General features: G+C 35.3%; 1 protein-coding gene across 1 annotated transcript; it reads right to left on the bottom strand.

Annotated features, from left to right (window-relative positions):
* Positions 1-1378: 1378 nt before the first annotated feature.
* On the bottom strand, positions 1379-1903 carry LOC120343461 (ADP-ribosylation factor 6-like). The gene has a single exon (XM_039412641.2). The coding sequence runs from the start codon at positions 1901-1903 to the stop codon at positions 1379-1381; it is 525 nt and encodes a 174-aa protein (XP_039268575.2).
* Between the last annotated feature and the right edge of the window lie 15896 nt (positions 1904-17799).

Here is a 17799-nt window from a genome sequence, read left to right as displayed (position 1 = left end):
ATGTATCAATTAGGAACTATCGCGTGCGCTGGTTCAACTATTGAATGTGTCGCGGTCTATTTTAGTTTACTTTTTACAAGAAAAATGCGTTAATATGCAATCATCGCCACAAGACGCATGGCATAATCGAAGAGTGAATCTGCAAACTAAATTTCTGACTGTCAGTGGAGAATACTAAGACTGGGAGACGGTTCATCAATTTGATTCTTTTTGTCTCTTGTGCTAAGCTAACTGACCGTCGTATTTCTGTTTATAAATTTATAAAACATATCAGATTAAAATTGTCTCGGCGCTATGCTCTTTTAGCGATTGCAACGATACACTAAAAATAAAACGAAAAAACACCTTGAATTTTGTCTTTTGTAGCTCCGCTACCGACTACGTCTTCGCCGAGTCTCTTTCCCCCAATTTTGATGAAATATAGGCCAATCAATGTAAAGTAGGCTATGGACCTATGGTCAATCGGTTTTCCACTCTATAATAAATGCATTCCTTGAGATTTGATTGCACGTCATCTATGAAAATTATGCATTGCCCTCTTTTTCTTGATGCCCTATAAACACGTGCTTATTTTGCTTAATTGGTTAATCCAGCACTGCACATCGCCCAAACAGTCTAATCGAGGGAGTTGTAAAACTAGGTTCTGTCTACTCTGGGGTCCACGGCGACGTACTATGGAAGCCACGAGCAGAGGGCTTCACTTTGAAAGTCCCGTTTGTGATAACTACAATAATTCAGTGTGATTCGTTTGATTTGTTGACGTTGATTTGATTCGATTTCTTTCGTTTGTTGGCTTTATTATTATTAAACGCGGCGCATAAATTAACTGACTGAAATACGTTGGAAGCAAAGCGAGGCATTCTGTTACAAAAAAGGGGGCTACAACTCTACACGTGTTGAAAGTTTTTGTAAGAGAGCCACAAATCACGAAAGTTTTAATTTGATCTCGGCAAATATGACAACTAGCGTAAACTACTTACTTTCATTTATTCCTGTTTCTCGCTAGAAAATATGAACTTGACTATAATTCCAATAGATATTTGGTATATATAATTATTAACAATTGATACAAAATATTATTTAGAAATCACTAAAATAGGTTCGATAAATCAAGAACTAAATATGAGTAATAAGTGGGGTAGATATTTACTCTAATAACGTACTTTTCTCATAAAATACACCAACCATAGAAAAATGATGAAATAACTTGTCGGTCTTTTGTCGTCTAATTAAATCAGTGATCATGATAGATAGATATATTAATACGATATTGGATATTCATTTATTGCCTATTTACCTTGGCATAGGATACAGTCAAATAGAGTGAGAATAATATACAAAAAGTTTAACGACACAAATATATATACTGTTGGTAGACTCATGTTTGCGGTCTAAACCACAACAGCGCTTTTTTGAGACCATGTCCCGCTAATGCCGAAGCTGGCATTACTTCCCATTCAATATTCTTGAAAGTGTTTTCTTTTGTCAGTTTTTCTTTAATGTCATCGGGCTTTATGGCACCGGATTTGTCCTGTTTGTTTGCTAGTACTAGAATGCGCACATTTTTCGCTACTGGGTCTTTTGTTATATTCCACAATTCAGTGATAGCCTCATCCAGTCTTCGAACATCGGAACTGTCAATAACGAATATTACTCCATGCTTCCCTATAAAATGATACCTCCACAAGGGGCGAATATTTTTTACACCTCCAATGTCCCACAAATTGAATGTCTTATTTCGCACTCGTATATTTTCCAAATTGTAACCAACAGTTCGTTTTACGTTCCAAAAATCTTTTTTCTTCAGATTATAAAGAATAGTTGTTTTGCCGCTACCATCAAGTCCAACCATTGCCAGTTCAACTGCCGATTTCTTCCCAAAACGAGATACACAGTCTCCCATCGCTGCTTTGGAAATTATGACTATTTCATTTAAGGCAATTCAAGTCACGGATAAATATAGGTCTAATTGCCAAGTTTCTGTTGACATCACAGTCGTCATATCGGGCTACAGGTGGTAATTACATGTTTCGAAAGAAACTAATTATACGGACGCAACTCATCGAATGAAAGGTGATTTTCGCCTTTATTTTGGTTGGTCTTGAGCGTTAAACAATGCAATTCACAGTATAATAGATTGAATGAAATAAAATTTAAAAATTGTGTTCCCTTAATAGTCAAATAAAACAGTTCGCAATACTTTGAAAGTAGCAGACATGAGTAATGAAACTTTTCAAGCAAAATCTACAAAACTCAGAGATAAATTTTTGAATGAATGGAATGAAAATTACGCACATTGCTGAGAAATTAGCAGCATGTAATTTGAAGACAATGATTACAACTATTTATCTTGCATTTCATTGAAGTTTTGTTATTTTTCGAAGTTGTCAGTAAAATAAATCAAATTGAACAGTAACAACGCCAATGCTAATGTGAAACAATATTAAAAAATGGTTTATCACAGTTAACTGGTTTAACATTGATTTGGGCAAGTCAGAATGCAAAACCGCTCAAGTTCATTGGTGCGTCTACGAAATTGCTTACGCTGTCATTAAATTACAAATTTGTGGTTATACTTATTTATACCAATATTCCTAAAATTAAATAAATAAAAATTGCAGAAAATAAGAAGGTTAACTCATACCAATGACATTAAACAACATGATGCGCAACTCCGGCATTTTTGTCCGAAGATCGTATTCGATAGCACGCTCCAATGCACATACTTGACGAGACGAAAACGAGCGGATGTGTGCTGCTTTCAAGGCGTAGCACGAATGGTGTTCGTGCCTGCTTTGACAGTTGTTGTCGATTTTATTGATATTTTTGAAAGTTGGGGTAAAAAGAAATCGGTAAAAGGTAAGGTGAATACTATTGTTGTATATCACACCCGGGCATCGCACTGTTAAGTACATGTGGGAAAGCCAGCCTTTGTCAAATACTACGAAGTTATTAATTCAGTACGGTACGTAGTTGCCCATTTGCCGAAATTACATATTTACTTACCCCTTATGGTTTCAAATAGTTCATGCACCTCCAGTTAGATTTTTTTAATCAGTGAGGATATATACTCATTGTTGATTGCTGCTCATTGTAACATACTATTACGCATTCACTTTCATTTGCGTATTGAATCAAAGTGTTAACAAGTTCACCTAACATTTCACTCATACCGGTCTATATTGTATAGTCTGATTTCTCAAGTATTTGGAGCCACGAATGCTTGTAATTTTCCTACTAAACCCTTTTATTAGTTGGTTCATATACCAAATTCAGTAAAATATTTTTTAAATAAAACATGAGATATTGGATTTATTAGCTTTTCCATTCTGAATCATATAGACTGCTTTATTTATTCTTAACGAAAATTAATAAATCTCCTCTCTTTCTTCAGATGTGAAAGTTGTGAACAAACCTGTCTAAGCATTGTGAGACTCTTGCAGCACAAGAGGCAATAGCAGAAATAGTAAGTATATCAATCAAGAAATTAAGCCGACATAAAGCAAAACTTTCAACTATTCGTCTAATCTCAATTTTCTATTATTTATTCACAGAACAACTATAGCAGACGAGGAGATATCAGAAGTCTGGCGACATATCAGTGACAGTGTGATTCCAAGAAATATAACGCAATTGAAAATAGAAAATTGCAATAGAAAAACAACCTATGGAGGCATGCAAAGACATTTGACCCTCCGGTAGAGTTGTGTATGGCCCCCACATCCTGCAGGGCTTGAGGAAAATAACTAAAAATTCCAAAGCGTAAGATTGCATAAGCGGTCTTATTTGTAAAAAGGCACAAAACACGCCAGACATACTTAAAACAGCTTTGGAAATGAGGATTACGGGTACCTCACTGCACCTGTGTTATATTTGGTTCATCAACTTTTGGTAGTACTATAGAAGAAATTCCGGAAGGGGTATAATCATCATTCATGATAAAATACTATCATATATTTTTTGAACAACTTCAATCTAGACCAGGGATCTCAAACTCGCGGCCCCAGAGAACTTCCAGTGCGGCCCTCGAACGCTTAACAATAATTGTAATAGTATTTTGGAAGTTTTTTTTTTTATCTAAATGTAATAGATTTTTCAAACCTTCTAAAGTGAAATTGATTATTCACACAGAAAACAATTTACTGAAAGTAGTTTTGGAATATTAATTTTTTTTGTCCACATTTTGACCCAATTAAGAATACACATCAAGCTAGCAAAAGAATACTTGAATAAAACACTTGAGTAATTAAATTAAACGCAAAAGTACATGAAGAAGGTGGCATTTTCGAAGAAAATGGGAGTTGTAACATTTCTGCTCTTCACAAAATTCGGAAGCACATTGTTTAATTTGTCATATTTCCATCAATACAATCAAAAAACACAATAACCTCAGCAGTCAATATGACAAATTCGAAGACCAACTTCGAACAGAAAATTTCCATGTGTTTGTATATTAATATAATTATACAACGACTTAGTTACTAAAAATCAATATCAATAATAATTCAAGCAATCCTATGCCACGCAATGTAGTGCGAAATGTCTTGTCGAAAAAATCTGTCATTTGTTTTTTTACTGATCTATACATGAAATGATAAAAAGTAACTTTTTTGCATTACTGGAATTAATTAAACATTTGTAAAGATCCAGATAAACCCATGATCATGTGGCCTCGTTAGTTAGAGTTGGTACTCTAAAATCATTTCAGACTGGCCTTAGTATGCTGGTGACACAAAAAAGATGCCAAACGCCAGGACAAATGTAATTATTAAAACATTGAGTTTATACTGTAGTATTTTTGTTAATTTTAAGTTCATATATTTAGATTAAGTTATTTTTAGTGTATGTATTATTCTTTCCTTATTCAAAGCTTGTTCAAAAATGATTTTGATGGTTGTACATAGAATTTTACGATTTTTTATAATAAATACTGTAACTTGCAAATGTTGCAATAATAGTGGAATGCAAATATTAATATGAAATTGCATTTGAAATTGAAGAAAATAATAAAACTTAATCCAACTGTTTAGTTGCATCACAATATATGTCACAAACTAAAACTATCTTAAAAATATCTTTTGAGTATACATTATCAAAAACTGTTTGCGGCTCTTTTTACAATTTTCAAAATGCAATGCGGCTCTCGAAAACCCATGAGTTTGACACCACTGATGTATTCTAGACGATTCAAGCATTGCTTTGGGAAATTATATCACTTTAATTAAATTGAAATAATCTCGCTATATTAAATACAAAATCGTTGCTATCATAAAGGTAAACCAATTCAGCCATTCGAAATATATTGGCCTTCACAAAGCAATGGAGGCAAAATTGAGAGTTCATGAGCTATGAACATTTGTTCTTTTCTTTGTCTTGAACTTTCCATACTCCACAGCCCCTATTAATTTTAATTACCATGTGATGGTCATACATATCTTTAACTTGTATTTTCTGTCATGATGTATTATCTCAATGTGCCAAACTATTAATTAGTGTGCATATTTTGCTTCCAGATGACATAAATGTATTGTCATGTTTATTACCTCAGCTTGGCGTATTGACAAGAAAAAGGTCCCAGTAAATTAGGTAAAAAAATTTTCAACTCATTGTTATAATCAGAATTCACAATCAATAGGAATTATAAACAGCCAACAATCAGTGAGAATTATATGCGAAATCCCTCAGAATAAATTTGTCTAAAATCGGAGGAAGGCAAAAAATATAGGTAGTTTCCATCCACACAAGCATTTCAAGAAGACTTGCTCGAGCCAAACTAAATGAGCATCGTCAGGTGATCGGTAAGGCTGCAAGTTGAATTCAGCCCTGCAACCTCCTGCATAGAAGATAATATTAATTAGTAGGCTATGAGCTAAATTCCTAAATTTAAACAAACCTATCTACGATGCATTATGTACCAGCAATGTTACCTACGATTAACTGAATATGTAATATGTCTAATAAATTCACCTACAAAAGCAAGTTCGATAGGTGCAAACTTTGTGTTATGGAATTGTATCGCAGCACAGTTTTGTATGACACCCTCTTTAAATGAAATTTCAATGATTAAGCGCAAACATTAAAATTACTAACTTTGAACTTTGTCATTATCTGCAAAATGTTCCACACAAATCTTTCCGCTATCGCGTTTGTAATCTTCTCTGATAAAAAAAAAGTCTATGATGTCCAGAATTGCTCTTCACAGCTTGCCTGTTATTCCAGCTTTCCAAGTAAGCAAAACTTCTTAGATATAGAGATTATTTTGTTTCGTTACAGGCGCAAAAAGGCAGGTACTACACGTAAAAAAGACGCCGAGTAGCAAAAGCGAGCGGAAAACGGACGCGAAAGGCGACGAGAAATATGTGCATTGGAGCGTATCATGAAATACAATGTTTTGCCTGTAGTCTTATGGAGTGACGTCAGAGTTGCCTATCATGTTGTTTAATGTCATTGCTCATACTGTAATTTTACATTTTCAGCGAGTTTATGATATAATTAAGAGGAGATGTATGATTTCGAGCACGCTCGCGTATTGCGATGTAAATCAATTTGTCTGATGTTAGTCGATGGTCTGATTGAAACTTTACGAGTCTACAACTTCGGTTTAGCACATTGATAGCGAAAAATAAACCCACTCAATATGGAAAATAAAGAGTAAAGCAGTAAAATTAGAAAGAGTAAAGCAGTAAAATTAGCATAGATTCAATAAAGAAAGAAGGAGTGTTTTGTTGAAGTATCATAAGAGTTTAAAGTATGACAATCCTTTATTAGTAAAAAACTAAAATTAGTAAAAACTTTTTCCCCACGTCTAGAAATTCGCTGTCATTATTCCTGCCCCATTAGGTTCTCGCAGATAGCAGATGGATACACAAAAAATAAAAATGAAGGTATTTGTTTGTTTGTTTGTTTGTTTGTCTGTTAGATCAATGACATTAAACAACATGATAGGCAACTCTGACGTCACTCCATAAGACTACAGGCAAAACATTGTATTTCATGATACGCTCCAATGCACATATTTCTCGTCGCCTTTCGCGTCCGTTTTCCGCTCGCTTTTGCTACTCGGCGTCTTTTTTACGTGTAGTACCTGCCTTTTTGCGCCTGTAACGAAACAAAATAATCTCTATATCTAAGAAGTTTTGCTTCCTTGGAAAGCTGGAATAACAGGCAAGCTGTAAAGAGCAATTCTGGACATCATAGACGTTTTTTTCTATCAGAGAAGATTACAAACGCGATAGCGGAAAGATTTGTGTGGAACATTTTGCAGATAATGACAAAGTTCAAAGTTAGTAATTTTAATGTTTGCGCTTAATCATTGAAATTTCATTTAAAGAGGGTGTCATACAAAACTGTGCTGCGATACAATTCCATAACACAAAGTTTGCGCCTATCGAACTTGCTTTCGTAGGTGAATTTATTAGACATATTACATATTCAGTTAATCGTAGGTAACATTGCTGGTACATAATGCATCGTAGATAGGTTTGTTTAAATTTAAGAATTTAGCTCATAGCCCACTAATTAATATTATCTTCTATGCAGGAGGTTGCAGGGCTGAATTCAACTTGCAGCCTTACCGATCACCTGATGATGCTCATTTAGTTTGGCTCGAGCAAGTCTTCTTGAAATGCTTGTGTGGATAGAAACTACCTATATTTTTTGACTTCCTCCGATTTTAGACAAATTTATTCTGAGGGATTTCGCATATAATTCTCACTGATTGTTGGCTGTTTATAATTCCTATTGATTGTGAATTCTGATTATAACAATGAGTTGAAAATTTTTTTACCTAATTTCCTGGCACCTTTTTCTTGTCAATACTCCAAGCTGAGGTAATAAACATGACAATACATTTATGTCATCTGGAAGCAAAATATGCACACTAATTAATAGTTTGGCACATTGAGATAATACATCATGACAGAAAATACAAGTTAAAGATATGTATGACCATCACATGGTAATTAAAATTTGAAAAAAATTAATAGGGGCTGTGGAGTATGGAAAGTTCAAGACAAAGAAAAGAACAAATGTTCATAGTTCATGAACTCTCAATTTTGCCTCCATTGCTTTGTGAAGGCCAATATATTTCGAGTGGCTGAATTGGTTTACCTTTATGATAGCAACGATTTTGTATTTAATATAGCGAGATTATTTCAATTTAATTGAAGTGATATAATTTCCCAAAGCAATGCTTGAATCGTCTAGAATAGATCAGTGGTGTCAAACTCATGGGTTTTCGAGAGCCGCATTGCATTTTGAAAATTGTAAAAAGAGCCGCAAACAGTTTTTGATAATGTATACTTAAAAGATATTTTTAAGATAAATTTAGTTTGTGACATATATTGTGATGCAACTAAACAGTTGGATTAAGTTTTATTATTTTCTTCAATTTCAAATGCAATTACATATTAATGTTTGCATTCCACTATTATTGCAACATTTGCAAGTTACAGTATTTATTATAAAAAATCGTAAAATTCTATGTACAACCATCAAAATCATTTTTGAACAAGCTTTGAATAAGGAAAGAATAATACATACACTAAAAATAACTTATCTAAATATATGAACCTAAAATTAACAAAAATACTACAGTATAAACTCAATGTTTTAATAATTACATTTGTCCTGGCGTTTGGCATTTTTTTGTGTCACCAGCATACTAAGGCCAGTCTGAAATGATTTTATAGTACCAACTCTAACTAACGAGGCCACATGATCATGGGTTTATCTGGATCTTTACGAATGTTTAATTAATTCCAGTAATGCAAAAAAGTTACTTTTATCATGTATAGATCAGTAAAAAAACAAATGACAGATTTTTTCGACAAGACATTTCGCACTACATTGCGTGGCATAGGATTGCTTGAATTATTATTGATATTGATTTTTAGTAACTAAGTCGTTGTATAATTATATTAATATACAAACACATGGAAATTTTCTGTTCGAAGTTGGTCTTCGAATTTGTCATATTGACTGCTGAGCTTATTGTGTTTTTTGATTGTATTGATGGAAATATGACAAATTAAACAATGTGCTTCAGAATTTTGTGAAGAGCAGAAATGTTACAACTCCCATTTTCTTCGAAAATGCCACCTTCTTCATGTACTTTGCGTTTAATTTAATTACTCAAGTGTTTTATTCAAGTATTCTTTTGCTAGCTTGATGTGTATTCTTAATTGGGTCAAAATGTGGACAAAAAAAATCAATATTTCAAAACTACTTTCAGTAAATTGTTTTCTGTGTGAATAATCAATTTCACTTTAGAAGGTTTGAAAAATCTATTACATTTAGATAAAAATAAAAACTTCCAAAATACTATTACAATTACTGTTAAGCGTTCGAGGGCCGCACTGGAAGTTCTCTGGGGCCGCGAGTTTGAGATCCCTGGTATAGATTGAAGTTGTTCAAAAAATATATGATAGTATTTTATCATGAATGATGATTATACCCCTTCCGGAATTTCTTCTATAGTACTACCAAAAGTTGATGAACCAAATATAACACAGGTGCAGTGAGGTACCCGTTATCCTCATTTCCAAAGCTGTTTTAAGTATGTCTGGCGTGTTTTGTGCCTTTTTACAAATAAGACCGCTTATGCAATCTTACGCTTTGGAATTTTTAGTTATTTTCCTCAAGCCCTGCAGGATGTGGGGGCCATACACAACTCTACCGGAGGGTCAAATGTCTTTGCATGCCTCCATAGGTTGTTTTTCTATTGCAATTTTCTATTTTCAATTGCATTATATTTCTCGGAATCACACTGTCACTGATATGTCGCCAGACTTCTGATATCTCCCCGTCTGCTATAGTTGTCCTGTGAATAAATAATAGGAAATTGAGATTGGACGAATAGTTGAAAGTTTTGCTTTATGTCGGCTTAATTTCTTGATTGATATACTTGCTATTTCTGCTATTGCCTCTTGTGCTGCAAGAGTCTCGCAATGCTTAGACAGGTTTGTCCACAACTTTCACATCTGAAGAAAGAGAGGAGATTTATTAATTTTCGTTAAGAATAAATAAAGCAGTCTATATGATTCAGAATGGAAAAGCTAATAAATCCAATATCTCATGTTTTATTTAAAAAATATTTTACTGAATTTGGTATATAATCAATCAATCAATCATCATTTATTCGTCAACACAATTTAAACATGGTATGATATATAAAAAAATAATTACAAATATAAGTGGAAACTAACTTAAATTGTGTGACAGGAGTCGCGAGGGACCTCAAGAGGTCTTCAGGCAGCGACACCTAAAACGCTTGTTGATTCAGGTTAATAGCTTAAAAAGTTAATGAAACACCAAAACATTTCAAAATAAATATTTTGAAGAAAAAAAGAACATTTTCAAAAAACAAAAAATACCAAATATCCATCATAAGTATTTAAAATAAAAAAAAACATAACATCCTGGTTACGAGCATGTTTTTTTATTATTTAAATCAGTGACCAAATTCATAAAAGATGAAATGCACCGTAGAATTAAACGGTTGCACGAAAAGACATAAAATATGTTATATATCGATGTGGAGTAAAAAAAAAATATAACGATTAACTATAATTCCCTTTAGACTGAATCTTTCAGTATCCCCTGACATGATGCACGCAAGGTCTTTAACCAAAATTTGGTTTTCAAAAATTACGACTCCACGCACATCTGATTCGTTCGCAAACCAACTAATAAAAGGGTTTAGTCAGAAAATTACAAGCATTCGTGGCTCCAAATACTTGAGAAATCAGACTATACAATATAGACCGGTATGAGTGAAATGTTAGGTGAACTTGTTAACACTTTGATTCAATACGCAAATAAAAGTGAATGCGTAATAGTATGTTACAATGAGCAGCAATCAACAATGAGTATATATCCTCACTGATTAAAAAAATCTAACTGGAGGTGCATGAACTATTTGAAACCATAAGGGGTAAGTAAATATGTAATTTCGGCAAATGGGCAACTACGTACCGTACTGAATTAATAACTTCGTAGTATTTGACAAAGGCTGGCTTTCCCACATGTACTTAACAGTGCAATGCCCGGGTGTGATATACAACAATAGTATTCACCTTACCTTTTACCGATTTCTTTTTACCCCAACTTTCAAAAATATCATTAAAATCGACAACAACTGTCAAAGCAGGCACGAACACCATTCGTGCTACGCCTTGAAAGCAGCACACATCCGCTCGTTTTCGTCTCGCCAAGTATGTGCATTGGAGCGTGCTATCGAATACGATCTTCGGACAAAAATGCCGGAGTTGCGCATCATGTTGTTTAATGTCATTGGTTAGATACACGCGATATCTCACGAAAGCGAGGTTGAATCTGCTCCAAATTTTGCATGTGCATTCATCATTCGGAACAGGATCCTATCGATTTTGGATGGATTATGTCTTATAATTAGCGAGGTATTAATTAATTAGTGATAGGACACACGGTGTCACTATGGAGTAAGACCACTGTTTTGGGGATCCTTAACCTCCGATCGATAAGTCTTCGGTTTCCAACCGAATTCTAGTGTTGTGTGTTATGCTGGTATAATAGAGAAGTGAACAACGAAACACCATAGATTTAATGAAAATACATGTGATTGATGATGCTGTCGTTAATGTATATACTTATTTTCCTATTTGTACATACATGTATGTGTCTCTTATTTTATTATTTTATCTTATTTATTATTTAATTATTGAAAATTCCCACTTTGTTGGAACCATAAAAAAAAGTGTAAGCGCATTCAGTTGAACCCTTATTCTATAATAGCTTGGGTGTAGAACTTATCATCTAACCAAGATATTATTAACATGGTGGCAGCGGTATCTGAAATTCGCTTACCGTCGACTCTTGATCTGAATGATGAAACATTTTTAAGAAATAGAAGAGACAGATCGATGTTTTCATGCTAGCCAGCGGTTCTACTAGCAAGTCAAAGGAAGAACAGAAGGCAATAATCTTATATTGCGCAGGTGCTCAAATGATTAAAGCTGCCGAACACTTTGTATACATTAAGACTGAGGACGAAAATGACCCTAAAGTTCTACTACAGAAAATGGCTGAACACTGTAATCCTCGGATGAATGAGAGGTGATGGAGACTTTTCGCTTTTTCAATATACAGTACAAAGACAATTTTGATACATTTCTCGTTGAACTCCGTAGTAAAGCCGCTTCCTGTAGTTTTGAAAACAAATACCGAATGATAAGAGATAAAATCGTATTCTCAGTAAGCGGTAAATTACAAGAAATTCTGTTGTGGGAGACTGATCTCAATATGTCAAAAGTCATAAAGATTTGCCAAACATATGAAATGTCAGAAAAGCAAGCGACTGGGATCCGTGCATCTTCTGAAAGCGAGCAACGAATTTTGTCGACTAAAAATAGACAATACCAAAATACGGAGAGAGCTCTGAAGCACAACAAGCAAATTCCAAATGCATACCAAGAATGCAAATTTTGTGGACGAAGACACAAGTTCGGAATATCTTATTGCCCTGCCTACGGAAAAACTTGTCACTCGTGCAATGGTAGAAATCATTTCCGAGTGAAGTGTAGGAACGCAAGCTATGTTCGGCAAATGAAGAAACATGACCAAAATGAAGAAACGCTTGAAGAAGGTCATCAGCGTGTCCAGAATATAGATAACGTCAACAGTTCAAGAATTACTGCTCTGATGGAAGTCAACAATTATAAAGTCAGATTTCAAATTGATAGTGCTGCAGATGTCAACACAATATGCGAGAAATATGTGCGGAAAGACCAAATTAGACCAACTACTGACAGTCTCGTGATGTGGAATAAAACGAAAATGAAGCCACTCGGTGAGGCAATTTTAAAGGTAAAAAATCCTCGAAATAATGAAGTCGCAGAGGTAAGATTTATTGTTGTCAAGAATAATTTCAACTGTCTTTTGGGGTTAATGACAATAAAAAATGGGATTGATACAATAAACAGCGATAAATTTATTGCAAATGTTGACCTACCGCAAACTTTGGGAAACTTGGGAATAGCGAAATTAAAAGTTGATCCTGAATTTCAACCTAGAGTTTTACCTTGTAGAAAAATCCCAATAGATCTTTAAGATAGAGTTAAATCGGAAATAGATAACCTGGTAAAAAGGGGAATCTTAATACCGGTGGATGAACCTACCGATTGGGTTAGTCAAATGGCTGTAACTGTGAAACCCAACAAAAAGCTTCGAATATGTATTGACCCTCAACCTTTAAATGCCGCGTTGAAACGAGAACACTACCGATTATCTGTTCTTGATGATGTATTGCATAAGCTTCGCAATGCAAAAGTGTTTACTAAGTTTGATGTGAAAGAAGCATATTGGCACGTAATATTAGATGAAGAATCGAGTAAGTCACCGACAATGATCACACCTTTTTCTCGTTACAGATGGGCTAGACTCCCATTTGGTTTGAATGTGAGCAGCGAAATATTTCAGAAACGTTTAAATGAAGCATTGTTCAGATTAAAAGGTGTTATAACAATTGCAGATGACATCATAGTAATTGAATGTGAAGACACTAAATCTGAAGCTGAAGCAGACTTGAGAGAGAACACGAGAAATCTCCAAATCAGGTGCCGAACTAAGAACATTAAATTAAATGATACCAAAGCAAGAATTATGAAGGAAGAAATAACTTTTATGGGCCATAAGATTACAACAAGTGGGATAGAGCCAGATCCTGCTAAAACTGAGGCCATAGTAAAAATGTCATCGCTAAAAGATGTCAGTGATGTCAAACGATTTTGTGGTATGATTCAATATTTATCCAGATTTTTACCTAATCTTGCCAGGGATCTAGAGCCAATTCGAAACCTTACTAGAAAGAATGTTAAATGGCTATGGGACGAAAAGTGTGAAAAAGCTTTTCAATTGGTCAAACGTAAAATTACGAAATCGCTCGTGTTAGCTTATTACGACCCTAACCTTGACCTAGTTCTACAAGTTGATAGCAGCAAAGATGGTCTTGGTGCTGTTTTAATGCAGAATGAGAAGCCTATCGAATATGCATCCCGTGGTTTGTCAAAATCTGAAAGAAGTTGGGCTCAGATTGAAAAAGAAACTTTATCTGTTGTATTTGGACTTGAACGATTCAATCAATATACCGCAATACAACAATTCACAACGATCATAAACCTCTCGAAAGAATTTTAAGCAAACCATTAAGTCACGAAGGTGCTCATTATTCATAAACTGGCACGCCGGGTTCAAAAGGTTGCCGACCCCTGCTTTAGAGCAAATTCCAGATGAAAGAATTGAAGATGTGAAGCAAGCTATGATGAAAGACGATAAATCGATGAAGTTACTGAGATATATAAAACATGGATGACCGTATGACTTACCTGACTGTGTAAAACCATATTTTTCAATAAGAGATACATTGAGTCATCAAGATGATATTATTTTAAAAGGTGAACGTATATCTCATTTCTTTTGTCGCATACAACTTATGACTAACAACTGTGTGAAAGAACTGTGTCAAAGAATTTTTACATATGTCGTTTATTGTTTACCTTCTTAGAACCTAATTTATTGGTGTCGTGGTCCCACCCAACGTTGGTTTTTGGCAAGTTGGTGTCTCGAACAAATTTTTACTTGTTTCGTGCAATCTTTTGTAAAAAAACACAAAAATGCGATTTATACTCTATTTCCATCCCTTCACATCAGAACCTGGGACATGAACGTGCCATAAACTGCCTATTGTACATATTATCGTGGTGCCGTACCTCTTTGTTCTGTGTATTGTATTTGTACAAGAGTTTTATTTGTATATTTCACGTCTGTTGTCCTACTATAACGCAGCAGTCCTAAACTGCAGTTATACTTGTTGGCGTGCATGTCCACATCTGTGTCTTAGGACGGTAGGGTCTTGCACCGTAAATATATACTACTACGCTTGCACATGTATCCCGTCTCTTTTATACCGTTTAACTATTATGCAGATACTGTTACATTTTTGAGGCAAATAAACATACTACATACATATGGATCCTAAAATCTATGCGTAATGAAATAAAGCAACAACTTCATTTTTCTCATTTAGGTTATGCAAGTATGATGCGCCGTGCTCGTGAAACTGTCTTTTGGATTGGTATGTCCAAAGAGATTGAGCAAATTGCTAACAATTGTTTTTCTTGTCAGCAGACGAAACCAAATTATCAGAATGAACCACTACTGCAACACAACAAAGGAAGTGTTTCTTGGGAAAAAGTTTGATTTGTGATGAGTATAAAGGGAAAAATTATCTAACCACGGTTGATTACTTCTCAAGTTTCTTCGAAGTCGATGTGATGACGACGACAACTACGAATCAAATCATCATATGTCTGAAACGGCATTTTGCTAGACATGGTATTCCAAAGATATTAATCTCAGATTGTGGAAGAAATCTCAACTCGTCAGAATTCGAGAAATTCGTGAGTGATTGGAGAATTCATCACGTTACATCTTCACCTGGACATCAACAAGCAAATGGAAAAGCTGAATCGTCCGTGAAAATTTTCAAAAATATGCTGAAAAGGACTGCAAACACGACTGAAGATCAATTTCTAGCTCTTCTAGAAATAAGAAATACGCCGCGTCAAGACTTGAACAGCAGACCGTCAAAGATTCTATTTTGTCGATCAACCAGATCGATTATATATACCTACAATTACGAAACCAAACGAAAACTAGGATTTCAAAAGCCTGCATCGGAAGCACAACGTTAAGAAGAGTTATGACAAATCTACAAGACCAATGCGAGGACTTGATTTGGGCGAAGCTGTATATTTTCAACATCCAGAACGGAAGGGATGGAATAAAGGAACTATTGTGAAACAAATTGCTACACGATCTTACATTGTCAAATCGAAGGATGGTGTTCATACAGACGAAATCGTGTTCATATCCGTCCTGCTGAAAGTTGTAGTATCGAAAAATATGAACCAAGTATTCCATTCTTGTCTGACTATAAGCCGAACAACCTTTCGGTTGCCAATGACAATTCTCGACCTCTGATTTCGAATGACCTCGTCGAAATCGTAAACCTCCTATGACCTATTTGGATGAAAGACTCGGTACCGATAATATATCTTGAATTTGAGTGTTAAATATTATTGCTCATTTATGTGTCTTAATTGTAGTGGTCATGAATTGTGTAATATAGGTTAAGGAGAATATTTCCTATTCTGAATTTGAAAATAATTTATGAAATTTATCTTAAACAAAGAGGGATGTTGATGATGGCTAATAATGCCTTGTCGAGTAACGCAGTGTTTCCCAACCCGAGTCCGCGGTCTCAAATGAGTCCGCGAGGGGTTTGAATGAGTCCGCAACGAGCCAGAAATTCGCTGCGGGCCGCAAACGTTTTTGCGAAAGTTAACTATCAGTAGGCTTACCATACGTCCCGCTTTAGGCGGGACAGTCCCGCATTTCAGCGTTTTGTCCCGCCGTCCCGATAAGTCAGCCAAAAGTCCCGCTTTTCCAGCATAATACACAAACATGTTCTCGTTGTTTCTGTGTAGCGCAGCGCTAGCCTACTTACTGAAGGCGAATGCGTTAGTTTCCCGCTGATTCCCATTGATGGCAGACGTATCGCATGTAAAACCAATACTAATTAGTCTGAATTCGAATTATTTGTACCGGTATCGTTAACGTCAATTCCTTCCTATTTTTCGAACTGAACCCGATATTTGGACAGAGAATATGCGCATGAAATTTTGATAACAATATAGTCAATAAAGACAGCGGGGACAGCTTAAAATGTAGGAATGTGGGCCTATGTAGTAAAATTGGAAAATGTGAAGTTACAAAATCACAGCTAAGGGGTCGTTGTCTTTTGAGGCGTCCCGATTTGAAGTCACAAAAATATGGTAACCCAGTCAGTGGCGGCGCGTGGTCATTTTGACAACCGGGGCAAGCTACTGCGGGACCAAGTCACCCCCATCTACGGGGACAGGATGAGCGCTGTAAGTTCTCCCATCATTTTATGAGTATAAAAACCAATCCATCGGTAACAACCAATCGGCAAAAGCAACAATTTTTAACGATAAGAAAGTGTCTTTAAAACCGGTCCAAGCCAAGGGATTAATAAATATAGACATAGTTTATTTTGAAACCTCTTTCAAAAGGAAAGGCAATATTTACCCAGATAAATACAATGACATATTAACAGAAACTTCGGGAAAGCAGACAAAACCTAAAATAAGGTTTAAAACGTTACTATGAAGAAAGGAAAGTTAATGCAAAGATAAGGACATGCGTCGCTCACTCGTAGATATATATGCTGCTAGACTTCTACTGCTTGAACATATATGCAACACGCCGCGGTTTCTTGGAAGCAAAATGCTCAATAACGCGCTGATTAAAGTCATGCATCCCAGAAATAACGTCTCTGTGAATGGATAAAACAGCCAAGGAATTTAATCTATCTTGCTTCATTGTGTTTCTGAGATACGTTTTAATACGCTTCAGCGTGCCGAATGTTCGCTCTGCGTCGGCGGAAGAAATAGGCGTCGTCAAAATGATGTCCAGAAATTTTGCAGACGCCGCAAAGGTAGTTACTAGAGTGTTATCTATGAGGAACCAACCCATAGAGCGCGCAAGTTGATGTGATGTTCAAAAAAGTTTGATTGGTGTATATACATCGCAATTCATTTTCCATTTTACCCACGTTTATCATGGGGTAAAATTTGGAGACAGTAGCCAACAAATGGATGGGAAATTGACGTGCAAATTTTGAAAAATTTTTGGGGTTCATCAAAGAGAACGCGGCAAGGTGTTCAGTGCGCAGACGATCGC

Source organism: Styela clava, chromosome 3, assembly GCF_964204865.1.
Source record: "Styela clava chromosome 3, kaStyClav1.hap1.2, whole genome shotgun sequence".
Classification (NCBI taxonomy): domain Eukaryota; kingdom Metazoa; phylum Chordata; class Ascidiacea; order Stolidobranchia; family Styelidae; genus Styela; species Styela clava.
Note: the sequence above shows the minus strand (reverse complement) of the source record. Positions and strands in the feature narration are given on the sequence as shown.

Excerpts from the sequence above, each read along its gene's own strand:
- LOC120343461 (XM_039412641.2), bottom strand. The coding sequence starts at position 1,903 with ATGGGAGACTGTGTATCTCGTTTTGGGAAGAAATCGGCAGTTGAACTG.